General features: G+C 36.2%; 1 protein-coding gene across 1 annotated transcript in view; it reads left to right on the top strand.

Moving 5' to 3' along the window:
* Positions 1-20,472, top strand: part of KCNH8 (potassium voltage-gated channel subfamily H member 8) — a gene marked incomplete at both ends in the record, with an annotated part of 185,729 nt that overhangs the window by 123,092 nt on the left and 42,165 nt on the right. Inside the window, 2 exons of the mRNA XM_084280066.1 lie at positions 15,037-15,234; positions 19,354-19,553. Coding sequence (XP_084136192.1) covers positions 15,037-15,234; positions 19,354-19,553 — 398 coding nt within the window. The remainder of the gene's footprint in view (positions 1-15,036; positions 15,235-19,353; positions 19,554-20,472) is intronic.

The following is a 20,472-nucleotide window of genomic DNA, read 5'->3' as shown; positions in this document are numbered from 1 at the left end:
TTTGAAGTTCAGAATTTCTAGTCTTGTAAGAAATAAAATAGATAAATTCATTAAAATAATGAAGAAATTCTAGAGAAAATATACTTATTTTTTCACAACAATCACAAAATATTTCTTTCAAGTCTGATGGATAACTTCCTTTTCTGCCTACTATTTATGTAAAACATAATTTCTAGCAAAGGTTTTCTTCATTAATGTCCCTCATTTCTGATCTGTGTATACCAGACCTTACCAGGATTTAGAATATACATTTACATTTTAAGATATCCGTACAAAATACTTTTGTGGAAATCATTCAGTTTTGCATTTGAAAACCCAAACCACTGTTTTTGAGATGGAGTTGTGCCAAAACAAAGTGTCACTCGTTGAACTGAACTGAAATATTTCCCTTGTGTTTAGTTTGACATAATTTGTGTATCAGATACTTTGGGCCTTAGTAGGCTTTATTCTGTTGTTCTTCCCTGCTGTTCTATTCTACAGGCTCAGTTCCTTGATTAAGTTATATTTTCATTTTTGCACATACCTTTGCCTTCTGACTGAACCATTTCAGCAATCACAAAATACCCCAGGACTGAGACATCCCATTGGATTTTCAGCCCAGAAAAAAATAGGGATGAAAGTACTTTAATAAAAGGAGTTTGAGGCTTTTATGTAGTTATTAATACATTTTCAAGATATTTTACCTAGGACAAAAATTTTGGAAAATTTTTAAGTTAAAAGTAAAAATCTTAGCTTGGATGAAGCCCCTGAAATTTGGCAAAGTTGAAAGTGTCCTGCTGTGTCTAGCTGCAGATTACCTACAACTTGTTCATTAATTCCACAAAGCAGTTTTTATCTCAGTAGAAAAGCTGTATTTGGACCAATTTTTGCAGCTGTCATAAAATTCTCAGTGCCACACAGAGGGGAAAAAATCTGTTCCATATACACCTCATAAGAGGGAATAGTCCCATGAGATAAAATCACACCATGAACTTTCTACATGGCTTCTGTAGTGGGAATACCATAGAGTGTAATTTATTGAAAATTGCAAATATTGTGTGTAAAGCCTTTCTCAGTCCATTAGAAATTACACCAGAGTCTTTAACCCTGAACTGCTGTACTTTGAATGAAAGCAATGTTGGCTGGAGAGAACGTCTGGGGTTTATTTAGTCCAGCCAGCTAGCTGAAGCAGGAATAAAACCAGCAGTAAATCATGACATACATGGTTCTAGTGAAGATGTGGACATGGATCTGGTGAAGATGTCCCTGCTTATTGCAGGAGGGTTGGACTAGATGACCTGTAAATGTCCCTTCCAATATTACACATTCTATGATTCTAAGGTTTGCTCCATCCATGTCCTGAAAACTAGGAAGACTGGAAATGCCTCCATCTCTTTGGATGGCTTGTTCTAGGGTTATACTACTCTGTTTGGAGAACTCCGTACCAGTTAGCTAAAATGTTAATGCATATTGCATTGCTGTTATAGGATGTTTTGTTAGGATTTCTTAGAAATTTTTGCTTCTGGTTTCAAGGCTAATGGGTTGGCTGTCCAAATTACAGTGTTTCAATCTAGTTTAAAAGCACACAGTCCTTGCTATATACTTTGAAATTGGTTCAGCAACTGTTTCAATATTTGATTGGACTGCTTCTTTCAGCCCCATCACATAAGTAAAAATCCTAGGGTGTTAGAATGTCATATTGCATTCCATAGCCATCCCATAATGATGAAAATTGCTTTTCTTTTCTTCTACAGAACAAGCATGCCTTACACTTTTAAGCCAGAAATGTTCTTTGTATATATTCCTATTTTCCTTTTATTTATCCTTGTATTTGTGCTCTAACAGAACAAGTGCTTGATAAAAGAAAAATTTTCCTGCTACCAGAATAGAAAACATTTTCCATATAAAAATGAAGAAATTATTCAAGACTTTCTTCTTTCCAGAATTTCTTCCATTTTCACATATCTTGGAAAATATTCATGCTTCTTTTTCACATTCAGATGACAGCACTTAAAGTTAACTAGTAACTTCATTTAGCAAAAGAAATTGATGTGCAGTCATGAGTGTGTCATAGTATTCTACAGTTTATGAAGCCAGAGTCTATAAAAATAAATGTCCGTAATTATTCTAAATAATTTTTCATTGTCAGATTTAAGATAGACATAGACAAAAATATTGATGCCTAAGATTCCCTGCACTTCAAGAAGGCCAGTCAGGTCTGCAGACACAGACGTTTTGTTTCAGAGCTGCTGTAACTTTAAACACCTAGTGTGCTTTCTCATTAAGACAGTAGCTTTCCTCTTTCCTTTTTATTCCATTTTTACACCTAGACTTCATTGTATTGCAAATTCTTATTTTGCTATTATGTTAAGATATAGTCTGGAGTAAAATATCCCCTGTTGTGGCTTTTTCCTTCACAGAAGTCAAATATATTTGGAGCTCAACTTACTTGATTCAAATAACACATAGAAAAAAAACCTATTGAAAAGTGTTACTTAGGTTGTAGATTCAAAGACTGTAATATTAAGACAAGGCAAGAGCAAATAAATTGCTGAAACTGTTTATCACATAGCTGCCTGGATGGGGGAGCATCCTGGTCTAGACAGCAACACAGTGGCTTAGGTAAGAAAGCAGAGGGAAAGACTTAGACTGTATTGAGAAATCAATGAAGCAAACTAGGAGAGGGTTGTAGTGAGGGTTAGCATACTTAGCTGTTACCTAACTAACATAGATGTTACTAATACAGAAGATAAGGAGAAAAGGATGTCATGTAGATCGCAGCAGTCTATACTGGCCTGAACTGAACTACATACTGACATATAATTCCCTGTGTGACTATCCAGGCTAGGCAGACAAAAACTAGCTTGGCCTTCTTGGAATTCTGCAATTACCCATTCATTTGTAATTATACCTAACATGTCCCACCATGTGAGCAAACCAGGGAGGCTCAAACTGGACCCCCTTTGTTTCCAAAGTCCTTCTCAGGGAGCAGTCTAAGTGCAGCTGGATTCAATCCTTCTCTCAGACCTGTCTGTCCCATCCCAGGAGATGGGTGCGCATAGAGTTAAACTTTTCTACCTGCCCCAAGGGCCAGGTTAACCCTCTCTTAGCTAGGATAGATGTAGATTAGCTATGAAGAAGAAACTTTTCCCTTTGAGAGTGATGAGGCACTGGAAAAGATTACCCAAAGAATTTGTGGATGCCCCATCTATTGGAAGTGTTCAAGGCCAGGTTGGATGGGGCTTTGGGAAACCTGATTTAGTGGAGGGTGGCAATGCCCACAGCAAGGGCGTTGGAACTGGATAATATTTGAGGTCCCAGGTCCTTTCCAGCCCAAATCATTCTGTGATTCTATAATTATGCCACACTGCATACATGCAGACCCAAGATTTTGCTAGGAACCTTCTAGCTGACATTATTCAAGGTTTTGTTTTGTGAGGTTTTTCTGCATATTTTGATTATAATTAATGATTGCTATATGGAGGAGGGCACTTCTTTAAAAAGAGAGGAATGTATCACCTGTCAGCTCAAACCCTTGGGGTCATTATTTGGATTCCAACCACATAAAACTGCAAAGCAAGTTTCTAACGCTTTAGCTGACAGCATTAAAAAAAGTCATTACCATTAATTTTATTGCAACAGCACCTGGGATCCTAGTTACGGGTCAGGACCCTCTTGTCTCCATTGCTGAATAAACACAGAATAAAGAGGCTGCTCTTCCCCAAAAGGGTATTACACTCTAAATATAAGATGCGAAAAGCTCTAACAGATGGGTACAGACTGATGGAGCACAGGGAAGCGAAAAGGGCATAGATAGACGTGCTCTTTGCACTGAATGGACTAGAAGCACTAACATTTCTAATCCTAAGCTTTGCTGCGAGGCATTTGATAGCCTGGAAGAGGACAGTAGCAGTCAGTCTGCCTAGTGAGCAGTAACATTAAATACGGAGGCTTTTTGTGAAGTGACAGTGTGAGCATGTCCTTAAAAGTGATGATTTGCAAATTTTTTATATATTTCCAATTATATGGTTGTGAATGCTTTGCATTAGCTGTATGTTTAGACTTGTTTGTTTTACCTTCATCATACAGTATTAAAATAAGCAGTTAATTGTGCTATTCTTTTTTTTAGTTTAAGAACCCACAATATTTTTGGGGGGGGGGGGGGGCGGGAAATGGCATAACTTTTTTAAAAACAGTGGGATTTGTCTTCATCTCAAATAAATTAATGACATTACATCTGTTTATAAACTTTTCCTTGTAAAAATGAAAAGGATAATTGAAATAATTTATTATGTATAGTACTTTGGGTGTATAGACCGCCATAAAAATATCTTCTCCTTTCATTGAAGTAGGGAAGAGAAAAAAATACTGATTTGCAAAAGCAAGAAGAATTGTATCCAAATATAGCCATATGACAAATTGCTGTTGATAAGAACTGTACATGCTTACTACAGAGAAGAATTTTCCAGTACATTTCTTTTCCAAATTTACTTACTCCTTTATAAATGATACTGAAAGAATTTATGACCTAGTTCTGCAGGAATGCAGGTGCATTTACCATTTATACCAGAGCTTCTATGCATCAGTAAGTATAAATGTTTAGAGAGTTATCATAAAACATCAAGAGGAATCTGTTTCTTGTAGGTCTGCTCAGTTTGCTCCTAAAACTCTTATACATAGCTTTTATATGTAATATAGTCAGGTCTCTGCCTTGGAATAAACATATCTCTACTGAAAGGGGAATCTTTATTTTGGTATGCTTTGCCTCTGTTGTATATTAAAAGCTTCCTCATCAACAATTAAAAAAGAGCTGTGCAGCTGTCTGATTTGTTTAGACATCCACAGAATACCAGTTGTGTGTCCCAGAGGTGCCATCTGCAGCTTTATGTGGCAGCAAGGTAGTAATGCAGCATAGAGACGAGAGGGACAAACCACCCAAAGCCTGTCCAGTCAACCTGCAGGGCCAGCTCACCAAGCAGGACAAACTCTGTCATCCAGTTCCCATTTTGCATGGCTAATGGTCCTGGAGGGAAATTGCTCCAGTGATAAACTCTATAGTTATGCCAAACACCAGCTAGCTTGTGGGAGACTTGTCTCCACTCAGAGAGACAGGTGTCCCCCATGTCACTCACTTCTTTCCTCTCTCACCAGAGCGTACTGAGGTTGTACACATTTTAAAAAGCTTCTGGAAAGAGAAATGGTTTTGCTGCATGGTGAGGGAGAAATTTAAGTAGCTAATTCACATGAACCTGCTTAAGAATTATTTGTGTTTCTGACTGTGGGACTGTGGGCTGGTCCCCAGGTATTTTCCCAGCCTAGAAGAAAATGCAAAAGAGCAAAACTTTGCTTTGCAGACAAAAGAAGATATGACTTCATCCAGAAATGTTAATGTTTAGTGCATTTTAGGTTCTGTCTAGAAACTGGGACTTGAAGTGAGTGCAGCTGTTGGTAATTCATGTGCGATGTGTTTCATAGACTGTTCATTTAGCATTTTGCATTAGGTGGAAAAGCTTCAGAACTCCACCTTGTTCTTACTTACCAAATATTTGTAAAAGATATCTTTCCAATATTGTTTTCTAATTAAATGCTAGTATTACAAGCATTTCATATCAGACCTATTGCTCTACCTTACAAGCCAAGTAGTGATCAATGAGAGACTTTAGAATTTATATTCCATACATCTGTAATGCCTTCATTGGTGTGGATTACAAACTTCCCATGGGATAAAAAGAATCTGGTTTTGAACTTATGTCCTTCCAAAATGAAGATATAAATTATTTAATAGACCACACCTTGCAGATGACAAGAAATTAAATGCTCCTTGCAGAGGAATTTTGTCTATATCTCCAAGGGGGCATCAATTTCACCATGATGATATAGAAATTATACTTCCTTATTCTAAGCAGTGATACTTGCAATTTAGAGTTGAGTTTTGTCAGATAATTAAAGCTTAATTGTCAGGTTTCCAACACTTCTGTGGGCTCAGATGTGTATTTTGTTGTTATCAGCAACATTACAAATAGATCTTAGATTTTTTCTATTTTTTAATCCCTTTATAAAGCATCTCATCTTCCTGAAAATACTGAGTTCATTGAATATTTATTACACCATGAAAACTTCATTTTCAATGAGCACAATGGGTCAATATCTTGTTATGACTTTGTCGAATTACATGAGTTAAAGGTCTACAAAATGTAATTATTTTTATGATAGCTTCTAAGTATATATTCAATTAGAAATAAAACAGCCACTTTATTAGCAAATGGTATTAGTCAGCCTTACAAAAGAATCACATAGGATGTCATTTTCAAATTAAATTAATTTTTGGTAGACCTGACAAAGATTAAGCTTGTGTCTAAAAATGCTGTAACCAAAGAGAGTCTGCATTTAGTTTGAAAAACTCCATGGGTTTTAAAAGTCTTTAAAATACACACCTCACTCTATATCTCTCAATAGTTAAAAAAATTGATAATCATCTAGGTAAAGATATACTTCCCTCTAGATCAGTGTCCAAGAAGAACAGTCAATGTATCTGCAAAGGATACTCCATCATTTAATGCAAACATTACAAAGGAACCAGGTATGAAGGTAATCACTTCAATTAGGAGCCTTTGAAATCCATGTGTCTTGACTGTGCAAGCTTGATGGAACAGCAGGTCCTATGCAGACCTTCAATTTTTATCTTTGCTTTTATTTTCTCAATGTACTGAGTTCAGTTTTTCTCTGGACAATGTTACAGATGCTCAAAAATTTAGGTAGAATTCCCAAAGTCTGGCAGGAGATTACAATCTCCTCTGACATGTTAAAATCCTGATATTTTTTTTTTTATTTTATCCATATTAAAGAAATCCAAATATATGGCCCAGATCTCAACATGTTTGTACTTTGGATTTTGGGTCATACCCATCTCTTTCCTCATTTGTTAATTCTGGAATATCCTAAAATATGCTTGTCATGAATCCTAGTGTCTAATGTTGGAGACAATGTTGTCTCATCTATCACAGAATCACATTGGATCACAGAATTGTATGGGTTGGAAGGGACCTCTGGAGGACCCAGGTCCTTCTCTACAGAGCTGTTTCCCAGCAGGTCAAACCCTAGCATCTACAGATGTACTGATGTACCCTACACTTGCCTTTGTTCATTAGGTTCCTCTTCACCTAACTCTTCAGCCTGTCCAGGTCTCACTGAGTGGCAATGCAACCTTCTGGTGTATCTATCAGCCACTCCTTGCAGTTTAGTATCATCAGCAAACCTGTTGAGGGTGCGCTCAGTCCCCCCCTTATTGTCCTAGGTATTGATGATTATGTGGGACAAGACCAAACCCAGTACTGACCCCTGGGGTACACCACTAGCTACAGGTCTTCAACTAGGCTGCACAGCTTATCACAACCCTCTGAGTTCTGCCAATCAAGCTTAGTTTCTGAGAATAGCATGGCTTTGAAACTCTCAGCTTTTTTCTTCCCATTTTATTTTTATTAAATTTCTTGTCATTGCCATTCTTTGAGAGCTCCCCAAAATATAATGTTAATGATTTCACATGGAGGTGTGAATGGTACATCCAGCACTTACATGAATGAAGGCTTTATTTTGCTTTATGCACTATGTTTTAAGGAGATGACATCTCAGATCTGAAGATGAAATCTTCTTATAAAGTTTTTCCTCTCCCCTCTGAAGATTTTATCTATTTAACAGAAAGAAACAGAGCACCTGACAGAAAAGGGGTCATTTTCTTCCTTTCTGATTACATATTAGAGGGATATATTTTGTGTTTTTAACCATATACAGTGTGGGTGTTCATCAAGAAAAAGTGTATAAACTTTTATATATATCTGTAGAAAATATTCTGTAGTTTCCATCATGGTCCTATGTACATGCCTCACTTCTGTTGGCACTTCAGTGTCCACGGAGAACAGAGGTTAAGTATAACCTGCTTGTACAAGGTTAATATAGTTAACTCTTCATTATCCAGATAAGCTAGTGCAATCAGTCCACCAGAATGGTACCAAGGATTATAACCCAAAGACAAATACGCAAAAGTAGAGTAAATTTGACTTAAAAATATACAGCGTGTTACAAATTAAGAAGTAATGCTATGATGCTATGAACTGTGGAGAGTAGATGCCTCTGCATGCGTTGATCTGTAGCACTAACCCCCATATTTACTGCATGCATGGCTGATGCTTGGGCTCTGGTCTCAGGGTCACATAGAGCATCCTTGAGTGGGTTTTCATGTCCCTACCACAAAGTCTCCAGCCACATTTGAGATAAAACTATTTTTCATATAGTGCAAGTTAAATCTATTTCTTTTCTACTTTATGTCAAGAATTAGTCTCCACAAAACCTAACTATGTGGATTTGACTGCTAAAGATGTTCCTCCTGTTTTGGCACACTATCAGCCTCATTCATACCCATCTTCTGTGTCTTTCTAGTTTAAGAAAAAAAGAAAAAAATAATCTATCATAATAATTAACTACTCTGTTAAGGATTATATTTTGCTGTGCAAAAAATAAGAAAATACATTTTAGAATGAATTATTATGGGAATGATTTAATATTTTAAAGCAGAGTTTCTGTGCTTGAAAAAATGTTAGAGTCTTTATCGTACTGATCATATTCCTTTACCATATCATGGTGATCAAAGGGCTGGAGCACCTCTCCTATGAAGACAGCCTAGAGAGTTGGGCGTGCTCAGCCTGGGGAAGGGAAGGCTCTGGAGAGACCTTGTTGCAGCCTCCCAGTACCTAAAAGGGTCTGAAAAAGTTGAGAGGGACTGTATACAAGGGGACATAGTGATAGGACAAGGGGTGATGACCTTAAGCTAAAGGAGGGTAGATTTAGATTAGCTATCAGGAAGAAATTCTTTTCTTCCGTGAAGGTGGTGAGACACTGGCACAGGTTGCCCAGTGAGGCTGTAGAAGCCCCATCCCTCGCAGTATTCAAGACCAGGTTGGATGGGGCTTTGGGCAACCTGGTCAAGTGTAGGGTGTCCCTGCCCATGGCAGGGGGGTTGGAATGAGGTGATCTTTGAGTTCACTTCCAACACAAAACGTTCTGTGATTCTATGATATTTGTTTTCTGTTTATTTTGGGTGTCTACTGTTTGAAGGAAAGTGTGCTAGCAAAATAAAGACCAAGGAGCGTAGACTAATGCTAACAGTTTCTCATTGTCATGCAGCCATTCTGCTTATGTCTGTTGCACTAAAATCAAAGTCTTTCTAGTCTAAATTTTATGCACTGGTACTTCACTTTTACTTGTTTTCTATGTCAGCTAATTCTCTTCCTCAAATATATTCTCCACGTCAGGGCTGTTCCTTTGTTGCCTGCAACTGTTGTCATGTTGTGTAGATACACCTCAGGTTTTCTTTTACACATATAGCATGTATTTATTACCTTAATGATCTGTGTTTTAGTATTGTGCAGTTATGACATTTGGGCACTCATGATAGGCCTGCACTTTTCACACCCAGGATCTGCAGCTGCATGAAACATTTAGGACTGTGGGGTTTTCTATTTTTAGTACTCATTTTTTCTAATCCACGTGAAAGAAAAGTCTGGTTTGTGTTTTATTTGTAAGCTGGTGCAATAAGGTCTGCCACAGTTACAGTTGTCCCAATTGGTTAAAAGTATGATTGCTCCTGTCATCTCTGGGTGGTCTTTAATCTTTAAACCATCTGCTCTGGTATCTTGGAACCTGTCCTAACATGACAGGCAAAATTCAATTGTAGATCAAACCTGTAAACAAATTATCAGGTTTTGTGACAATGAAAGGATAAAAGCGATGTTCCACAGGAGTAAGTAGTAGGAATGGTGCTGTTTAGTGTATTAATAGTCTGGGAGAAAAAATGCAAACATTTTAGGAGGAAAAAACTGCAGATGTCACAAATGTTTTGGCTAGACAGGGATTAAAATGGCCTTGAGAATCTTGTAAAGCACTCAAATACCTCAAATGAGTAATCTACATGAGAATAGAGGCAATGATTTTTCAATAATACAGTCATGCACACTAGAAGTAAAATAATCTGGTCTTCTTATAAACTTTGAATGCATTGTGTCAACTGGAAAGTAACTGTGGAATATTCTTTGGAGTAAATCTTAAAAGCAGAGCTAATGTTTTAATATTTAATGAATGATATTTAAGTTTTGATTAAGTAGACTATATTAATTATACTATTATATTAAATCATAGTATTATTTAAATAAGACCAATATTAGCTCTAGTCTCCACCACCTCCCCCAAAATCATCTTTAACTAGGAAATGAAGAAGCATATTCTGAAGAAGCAACATGGACAGTTGATGGAAATGATTCAGGCATATAAGATCTATCTCACAGAAACTAATCACAAGTGCTTTTACCTAAAAAGAAGAGATTTTTCTTATTTGTTCTATCTTAGCAACTGTCTTACTAAGATCGGTGGGATCTTTGCAACAGATTTCTGCCCATTTAAAACTGAAACATGAGTGGAGTGTGGAGCTCTGTAATGAATGGGTGGTGTGATTTCCCATGCAAGCCTACAGCTCCTGCCTGGTCTTAGATATGAAATGAGGAGCTATGAATAGCGACTAGGGACTGTTGCATTGGGAGCTAACATTGTTCTCAGGGCACATGGTAATTTTCATTAAAAAAAATAATTCCAGTGAAGAACGGCTTAATTTCTCTTGTATATCTTTTCTTTTTCTTAATAATCCTAAACTGTTCACTGCAACATACTTTACTAAGCATAAAACATACACATTGCTGTGTTAAAAATTATATCTGTTTATATCAGAACTGCTACTGCAGTTCAGTGCTTTTTTAATCATTTTTCACTGTTTGGTGACTTACTTGTATTTTTTTGTCTTTTGTTCTCTGGTATTTCAAGGGTTTTGTTTTGTTTGTGATGGTTTTGTATTGCCTGCTATTTCATAGGTTTTGGAGAAGCATAAAGAAGGCATGGCATGTAATAAAACCATTGCTATCATTTGTGTTTTCATTTAGAGCTCCAGAGTTTTTCAGTTGAGCCAGAAAAACATAATTTAGGCTCAAAAATAACCCTTAAAGATAACACACACTTGACAGTGTCCTTTAGTTTACCCCAGCATTACTTATTACATATTCCCTTTCCCTATTATCACCATAAGGTGTCTTACTATCTTTCTCCCCTAGAATGAAAAAGTCAAATATGGTATAGCCCTAAATGAGGTTTAAATACTGTTTAAAGACAAAAAAAGGGGTCATGTGGGAACATACAGGCTTTTCTACTTTAGCATTGGCCCTGGGGTTACTTAAAGTCCCTGGATTTTATATGATACCACAGCTGAGACAAATTGGGCCTTTTCCCTACTGTTTCTCTTCTAATATCATCATTACTGGTCTATTGGGGAGCCATTCCTGCTTTCAGGCATTCAGGGATGCTCTGATACTCATCCATTCCTCTTTGTACTACTACACAGCAGTCCAGAATAAACCTGAAATGGTTTGTATACTTTTTAACTGGAAAGTAAGTGTCTGTTTTATAAAATAAATGGTGTGGGTAATTAAAGCATTAGAAAATGCAACAATTTTCAAAGTTGTTGAAGCACCAGACAGCATTTTGTTAAGTGTCTGGCATATAAGCAAAAAATCTAAGTAGTAGTCTAGCATGAAACTGCAAACTGCAAATTATAGGGGGTTATTGCCTGCTGGCAATGCAGTGCAAGCACCCATCTGAGGGGGGACCAAGTTTCTGGATGTCCAGTAAATGAGATAATGTGTTTTGCATCCAGATTATAAAGTATATAATCTATGGATGCTTAAAAGTTTGTTTATGTTTCTGCTGGATCTTGAGCACTTCCCAGGTACAAGTAAATGAAACTCAATACAGATTCTTTGAGCAATAATCAAGATAGCCCAATAAAGCTGGATATCCAATTCCTACTGACTTGTCCAATGGGACTTTATTGCACTTTAAGTGCTCTTTTTCCCTTTGAAAATCTTTCTCTTAATTATGATAATTGGTGCTTCTAAATGTTTTCAAAGTCACAGAGCTATATGCTAATTCAGAACCAGACAAGATTCATAATGTTAAATTCTAGGATGCTTCCTCTGACTACAAGGTGTATTTATTTTTCCCTTCTTCCCCAAGGGCAGAAATTAACTACTCAAGTTTGCCAGAGAATCTACTGAGAGCTGTTGCCTATAGAAACCAAAAACAGTAAAAGGCATCAGCCAGTTATACAGTTTTATGACTATACTCATTGGCTAATGAAAGTATGTACATCCAACAGTGTCTTGTCTCTCCTGCCAAATGGAAACAAATGGAGTGTTATCAACAAATATCTGAAAAGTATAGTTTATCTGGAAGATCTTGCTGCATTTTACATGCTTTGGCTCAAAACACATCCGTATATAATTTCTGTGAAAGGTCTTGATTAGGAACATCTTTAACAGTCAAAATAGAAATAAGAAGCTGTAAACATGTCCTTATCTGCAAATCAGGGAATATATTTATTGGTTTTTCACTTTTAGATAAATATTTTGTGTTCCAAATCTCATGGTCCATCTCTAAAGAAGTTATCTTAATAGCTTCTCATTATATTGTGGGCATTTTTCATCTTGGTTTGGGTTTTTTTTAGCAATTGCTAATAATTGCTAACTGTACCATTGAAGCACAGGGATAAGCCATTCATCTTACTAATTAACATAATTTTTCTAACCTTCAGTTATGCCACAGAACTGGGCATGGAGTTCTGAAGTCATCTCAGGCAAAAGTGTCCTGTCTGGAAGTGCTTGTTAACAACTCTAAAACATTAATTTGGCACTTTGGCAGTAGAATATTAGAAATATGATAGGGACTTCTACTTTGATACAACATTTATTTATTTTTCTACCTTACCTTTACTAGCAGTATTGACCCTTTAGGAACAGTGAAGATTCAGTAGGGTTGGGTTTTGTGCTTGATAACCCTGAATTTAAAGTGAGCTGTAAAGGAGAAACCACCTTTTAGCATTGAAAATGTTTGAGTCTGAAAGTGATGACTGTAATGTTCCATATAAAGTTATCATAGGTAAACTCAATTCTTTTTTGTTTGATAGCTGAAACCAAAGTGGAAAAATTTGCGATCAGATGCAATATGACCACCAGGAACAATGAATATGAAATTCATTCAGATAAAAAAAGACAGAAAAATGGTGACACTGAGGCCAAGAATCAGTAGCTTTTAGAACAATTCCAGGAAAGAGCTTTTCTCTGAAGAGACATTATTTCAGTATTCATGCATCAGTTCCAGTTATTTATTTAATTTGCTTCAGCTTTGTATTTCTTCATACTACTAGAATACTTTCAAAGCCTGACATTGAACTTTATGAATGCAGTTCTTCATAGTTGGTTTACATAAATATATTTTTTTAGCTCTACCTGCTCTCTGCCAGGGATTTTCTTAGGTTTTTATTTTTTTAAAGTATGGGATTAGAGTCCCTAACATGAGCATAGGAATGAAATCTGCCATACAATCATCCATATTATTGTTGAGGAAATAGTGTAATCTCAGAAAAACAGTAGTGCACAGAGAGAGGACTGGTATTGGTACAGGTGCTTTTTTGTTTGGTTTGGAGCTTTTTGTTTGTTTGTTTGCTTCTTTTTTAATTTTGATTTTTCTCTCATTTTAAATATTTGGGAGCCACAAATATAAAATAGCCTTATGTGATGAATACTTTCTATCAAGGCAAAAATCAAAGATATTTTCGCATACTTTTTCATCTGTTGGCCAGGTAAACCAGCCCACTAAGTACTTCCATCTTATGACAACGCACAACACACTCATTTATGTTTTTTTAATGAGTTCACTACCCTGCATAAGGTGGTCATAGTTAGACCTTTCACTCTCATTACCCAGCTCTTCTGGCTTAGTTTCTCTGTAGGAGAGCATGTAAGAGAGTATGGAACTGAGGATGGTAGCATCCATGGCTCAAGAAATGTGCTGTAGTAAGTGGTAAATTCTTACAATTTCTCTACCACAACACTCCACCCCCCACCCCCCCGACTGATTTGGAAGTGCTGGGACAGATACTTTAAATCATCCCCCCCCACCACTTTTGCAGATGTTCTGTACAAGGGGATTTCCCCCAGTTCATGCTTGAGTTCAAACAAAATAAAGAAATGGATGCTGACTGAAGTGGAGAGACAACAAACTTCAGGAGGTGATTCAGTCTGTCAGCTCTCAGCTTACAAACAAGGACCCCAAACAAATTTTCTGAAATAAGCTGCCTCCCAGGAGTGTTTTGTTTGGCATTTCTGGCTGAATATCCAGGAAAGATTCCCACTCTCACAAGCAAACTGCTTATAGAGGCAAAACTGTGCAATCAATTCTATTTTTTTCCCTGTCTTGATTTTTGTGAAGCATTGAGTTTATACAATTCATTGAGATTGTTTGTTTTCCTTTCTCAAAAAGGAACTGCATACTTTTTGTTGCTTTGGAGTTTTTCTGTTGGTTTGCTATTGTTTTTTTAAATATCTGTGAGGCAGTAGCTAATTCTGCTTTCTCTAGCACACATAGACTCATTTAGCAAAATGGAAGGAAAGATTAAATGAACAATTTAGAAAATACTTACTGGGGCATCTTTTGGAAATTAATTCTGGTTTGTAAGTTATGTTTAGCTCTTTGACTCTTTCCTACTGTAAAAAGCACTAAATATGTAATTATTATTATAACAATTTAGTCTTAATTAATGGAAAGAATAAGCTGTTGCATTCTTGCTGCTTTGTTATTAGGTGATGATTTTTTTCTTTTCAGTGCTTTAATGGATTTTGTGAATTATCTAATTAGACCTGTAATATGCAATTCAAAAACACTTGATTTTCATACAGGAATAGATTTCTTGTCATAAATAACCATGCACAAAAATAAATACTCCAGAGACACAATCCTTTATGTGTTGTATAAATTCCTACAGTTTAATATTCTTTTTGTTGTTGGAAATGCATGAAGAATGCAGTGTCTTCTAAATTAATATTTTTAAGAATTATTTTGTATAACAGAATGTGTAGTTTCCATGGTGTTAGTAGTCTTTAATAGTTCTTTTTATGCTTTGTTTTTCAGGTTGGCTTCATGAGCTAGGAAAACGTATTGAGTCTCCTTACTATGAGAATAATACACTAGGAGGCCCGTCAATCAGAAGTGCCTATATAGCTGCCCTATATTTCACCCTCAGCAGCCTCACCAGTGTTGGGTTTGGAAATGTTTCAGCCAATACTGATGCTGAAAAGATCTTCTCCATTTGCACAATGCTGATTGGGGGTAGGTATAAAAGTAAAATATTTGGGGGATGCACAGGGAAAAATCTTGTTAAGTTTTCGGTTTAAAAAAATAAATACACAGCAAAAAGTTTAATTTGAAGTGGCAAAAGAAGGAAATTACTGTTGGTTTTACATCAGATAAAGTCTCTAAAGCAGAGATATTTCTAACCTTTTGATCATTTATGGTAACAAAAGACAGTTGTCACCCAGTAAAACAAAACCACACTATTTTTGGTATGTAGCCCAGCCATGTGCCAGAGGACCATCTGCATTTTGGTTACATGCCAGGTACTTTTCTTGTCAGCAAGGCAGTAAGTACACTTTTGGCTCCAGATCAGTCCCCACAGCAGCCCTGGTAATGATGGTGATGGGAGGTGGGCAATCCACCAGTGTATCTGCCTGTGATCTGGCGCATATGCATATCAGAAGGACCAGAGAGCAGACAGTGAAGCCAGGAAGACTTTTTGGTGAGCAAATCACCTCCAGAGTACTGTCCCACTCTCGTTTTTGGTTTTTTTCTCCTTACCTAATTGCTCTGGAAATACTAGTAGGCATTTCTCCAGGGCCAGTCAGTAAGTCACTGGTTGTCAGCTTCGCAGCATAAATATTCCTGGGCAAAAATAAATTTGCAACTTGACACTGAAAAGCCAGGGAACACGATGAATAACCCATAAAGTATATGTTTGTGGCATCAAGTAGTATAAAAAGTGCTTGATGAATTATTGTCATTTTTCCCAGCCCTGAAAAGGAGTGGCAATTCTCCAATGAATCATCCAAGACTGATATCATTGGGATTTTGACAATGTCTCAAAAACATATGCAGCTCATTAATTGGTTTTGGTGGTAGCATAAAATTATAGTTTCAAAATACAGTGTGGTCTCACTGCTTTGGGGCTTTCACTACATAAAATCTGTTGGAATGAAGGAAGGATTTTTTCTTTTCTATCAAGAAATCAAGAGCTATCCTGTGCAAGGCGATGATGAATATTTAATTCACTTTGATATGGCAGAGCTTTCACAAACTTAATAGAGTAGAATATAAAAGTATCCCCTACTTTTATTTAGTCCAGTTGTAGCAATTTCTTTTTCATTTCTTATATTATTGAGTGGTAGATCTAATATACTTGTGCACTGAATAAATTGTGAAGAACTAGTTGACTGAATGTAATGAGAGAACTGAAAACTGAAAGGCAAAGTTACTCACAGGTAAGCAGGTAGAAAAATGACTTTACTTCTTGGAAGGCCCAAGAAATAAAATATCCACTTAAGAAAGCAGAATAGGCTGGCTTGCAGATATTTTCCTGAGGAATTGTATTTTAGACCCTACTTGAGAAAAACAGCAAAGCAAGGAAACTCGAAGAAGTACTTTGCATCATACAGCCTAGACTGGAGAGCATGCCTCAGAAAACTGTGTTAGGAATAAAGAACTAGTCTGTATACTCCAGGGATTAATACATTTTTATTTCTTAAAACATGTTTTGATGTATAGTTTTAGCTGATATTTAATTTTAGAATTCCCTAGTGGAGAATGATGTCTAGGAAAAAATAAATCGTGCTTTTTACAGTGTTTAGACCAAGTTACTAGTTTTTGAATGTTCAGGTGTAATATATAGCATAATTCAGTCTATCAGTAGTTTGTATGTACTTTTTTATTATGTGTCACACTGCAAATTGAAAAACTTAAGTGAATTTATTGCAACCTTAAAAAACGTTGAACCTTAAAAGAAGTTGAAACCAGACAAAGAATCAAGTGTTAATTTAACAGGTAAGTAACATAATATTCTTGTTTGATTTTTACCTGCCTCTTGGTAGTAATTTTTGGTTACATTAATTTGAAATTACAATTTAAGACAAGTAATATTTTTAAGATAAAGCATTTTATTCTATACCATATTTCTTCTTAAAGTTGGAAAGAAAATTCACAAATTAAAATTTAACTAGAATTCCCACAATCCCAAAGATCCGTAATATTATTAACCATATCTGTCATTCTGCAGATGACCGTACTATCTGATGTCTTATATACCCCATGTTCTATGAGCAAAGAACGTGCAGTTTTGTATTTGAGCAAAGAATGTGCAGTTATGTATTGTATAGACTACAGGGCTCTTCTGGCAGCTCCAACCCTTTCTAGGATCAGAATTGTTCCTCTGTTCGCTAAGCAACAAAAAAGTAACTTAGAATATCCATTAAAATCAATGGGAATGAATGAAATGCAGTTCCTAGAAGTTGTTAACTTGTCCAGTTTGGTTTTAGAGAATGGATTAATAGGGTTTTTACAGAATACAGGATGGTTCTGTGATTAGTAGTTAAAGAAATCTAATGCCCATTGTAGCCAAGGCTAGTTTGTCATTGTCGGTAACAGTTGTCTTCTAAGTACATATGCAAAGACAGATTCCTCCATAATAATAAAATTCTTCATGATGTTTGTTCCTAAAATAACATCACGGAGATCCCAATGCTGTTCAGCTTCTAACCTTGGAGCCTGTTGGGATACACACAGTACTAACACGTTTGATTTTTACATGTGCATCCATATGCCACCTAATTCTTTATCTCTCCCCCCACTTAAACAAATTATCACGTCCATAAAGAGGCCAAATGATCTCTTTAGCCTATTTAGCTATGTATGGCTGAAATGCTTCAGCCATAGCTGCCATATTTCTATTATAATATCCTGTATCTAGCATTACACCAGTCCCTCTTACGTTGCTGCCCAAGCTTCTGACTTAGTAATTCACTGCACCATTAAGGAATAGTTGATCCCAGTTGATCCATCTGACTCGTCTTACAAATAAGCATATTTATTTATTTTTGATAATCGTATATGGTCCTTTGCTTTCTGCCATCTTTTCATATATCTTCTTTTACCAATGGACTTATATTGACTTAATCATATCAGTGTATCACCTCTACAAGAATGCATATTGTATTATGAAAATGCATGGCACTGCAATGCTTTATCTGTTTTTCTGTTATTGTTACTAGCTGCTTTGTTCTATTCAGCCCAGAAAAATGTTCGACACTCCAAACTAAATAATTTTCTGCCTGTTTCTACCAAGTAAAAACATCAACCACAAAAGCACATGCTTTCCTTGTCCTGTTCTCCCCGTCTCTCCTCACTCACCCTGGACTTCTGTAAATTGAAGTACAAGGTCAACATCTTTATTTGTCTTGTTTATAGACCAATTCCTTTGTCACTCTGAGGAGTCTGACTGCTTTCTTTCAAGCACTAGAAAGATAGATGTTCCTTAAGAGTAATAATGGAGCTTTTTAATAGTTTTTTCAATAAACAATTTGCAAATGTGTATATTATATACCTCAAATCAATACCACATGACAGACAATATAGCAGTGATTTTTCCCACTGATAATCAGCAAGCACATTTCTGCACAGACAAACCCAGACAACCAGTATCTGTAACTATTTCTTCAATTTTGCTTCTGGTCTTTTTATTCCCAAGCCAGCCTCTAATTGCAGACAAACTCCAGGATGTCAGAACTTTCTGATAAACAATTTCACACCATATTTGACCTTTTCAAGCAACATAAGAAATCAGATTGTCAGTTTGAATGTAACTTTTGTTTAAGCTGAATTTCTGCTTTACAATGAGTTTTTTTGTCTTTTAACATCTTATTCTGCAGAATGATACATCTCTCAATGTATCTCATTCCACTGCACATAGCCCCTAAGAGTAATTGGTTGTATTTGTATGAGTTGTCTGAAATCTACAACATTCTATGTAGTTGCTAACTGATCATTTGAGTCTAGTTTTCATACTGTTTTGTAGTTTCTCATTATTTCCTGAGCATGTCTTTCCATGTGCGTTCATCTGTTTTCCTTTTTACTTAGACTATAATTTGGTTTGGCTTGGGCATTCTTTTTCTTGGTAACCTGTCCAGACAGCATCAGATGTGGTTTTAGCCTATCCAATGACTGACTGCTAGTGACACAAAAAAAATTGAAATGAATAATTGTATGAATGTATATTATTCAAAAGCTTTACTATATCTGTCAAGCAGGAAAACAGTCTTCTGTGAAGATCCTGTTTATTTTCTGTGTTACATTTTAACAATCAACAAGTTATTCCACATTATGCATAATTTTTGTCCCCCCTAGCTCTGATGCATGCCTTGGTGTTTGGCAATGTGACTGCCATCATTCAAAGGATGTACTCCAGGTGGTCCCTCTATCACACAAGAACCAAGGATCTGAAGGACTTTATACGGGTCCATCACCTGCCACAGCAGTTAAAGCAAAGGATGCTTGAATATTTCCAAACCACATGGTCTGTCAATAATGGAATCGATTCCAATGAGGTAACCAAATGAGGGAGGTAGTGTGTTTGATGGTTTTGAATATTGACTTAGAGTCAGGGAGACTTGGGGGGATAATTTCTTTCATAACACTGTGTTTTGTGTGAAATTACATATAGAAAAGAACATGACTAAAAATAAAGCTGGGAAGAGGGTATTGTATTGAAAAATATGGTTTAGAATATTGTATACATTTATTAAAAATTCAAACAACTCCTTCATAATTGTGAAATGTTGAAGAAGTGTTCATGGGAAACTTTTTGGATGATACCAGCAGAAACTTCAGTGAGCAGTTTTGCCTTTCACTAAACAAACAAACAAACAAAAAAATCTACTGGGCTTTCTGTGTGGTTTTTAAAGGAGGGATTTCTTTACTGCCCTTTTCTCCCTCCTTGCTTTTCTTTGATTCTTTGCAATCCTGTAAACAAGTGGTTTGGCCTGAATTTTTATATAATTAATTTCCTTATTTTTTAAAATATTGCAGAATGTCACATGAGAGTGAAATCAAAAGACAGATTTCTGGTTGTGTCTTTGCCTGTTTTAAATGACTTACACAGGTTACGTATTACTATACTTCAGAGGAAATAATGATTTCTCTCTGCTGGAGTGTTATTTCAATGATCCATTCCCTTTAGAATTCTTGTTATATATGTCATTATAAAACTCTCTGGCCTCTAAATGTAATTTGGAAATAAGTAGAAAGATTTGGGGTTGAGAACATTCTTTTCCTGATAAATGCTTTTTTTTTGTGGTGTGCACAATACAAAGAATGGGATTTTCAATAGCATCCTAGCAACGGAAGAAGCCCAGTAAGATTTACAAAGGTACAAAAACCGTTTAGACACCAAAGCTTTCCTGGATTTGGTTAAGGATCTCCTTCAGCTTCTGAACCTTCTGTACTTTTATTCACACTGAAAGTGAG

The sequence above is a fragment of the Gallinula chloropus genome, assembly GCF_964237585.1.
Source record: "Gallinula chloropus genome assembly, chromosome: 2".
In the NCBI taxonomy this organism is placed as follows: Eukaryota; Metazoa; Chordata; class Aves; order Gruiformes; family Rallidae; genus Gallinula; species Gallinula chloropus.
This window is presented reverse-complemented; position numbering and strand designations above follow the sequence as displayed.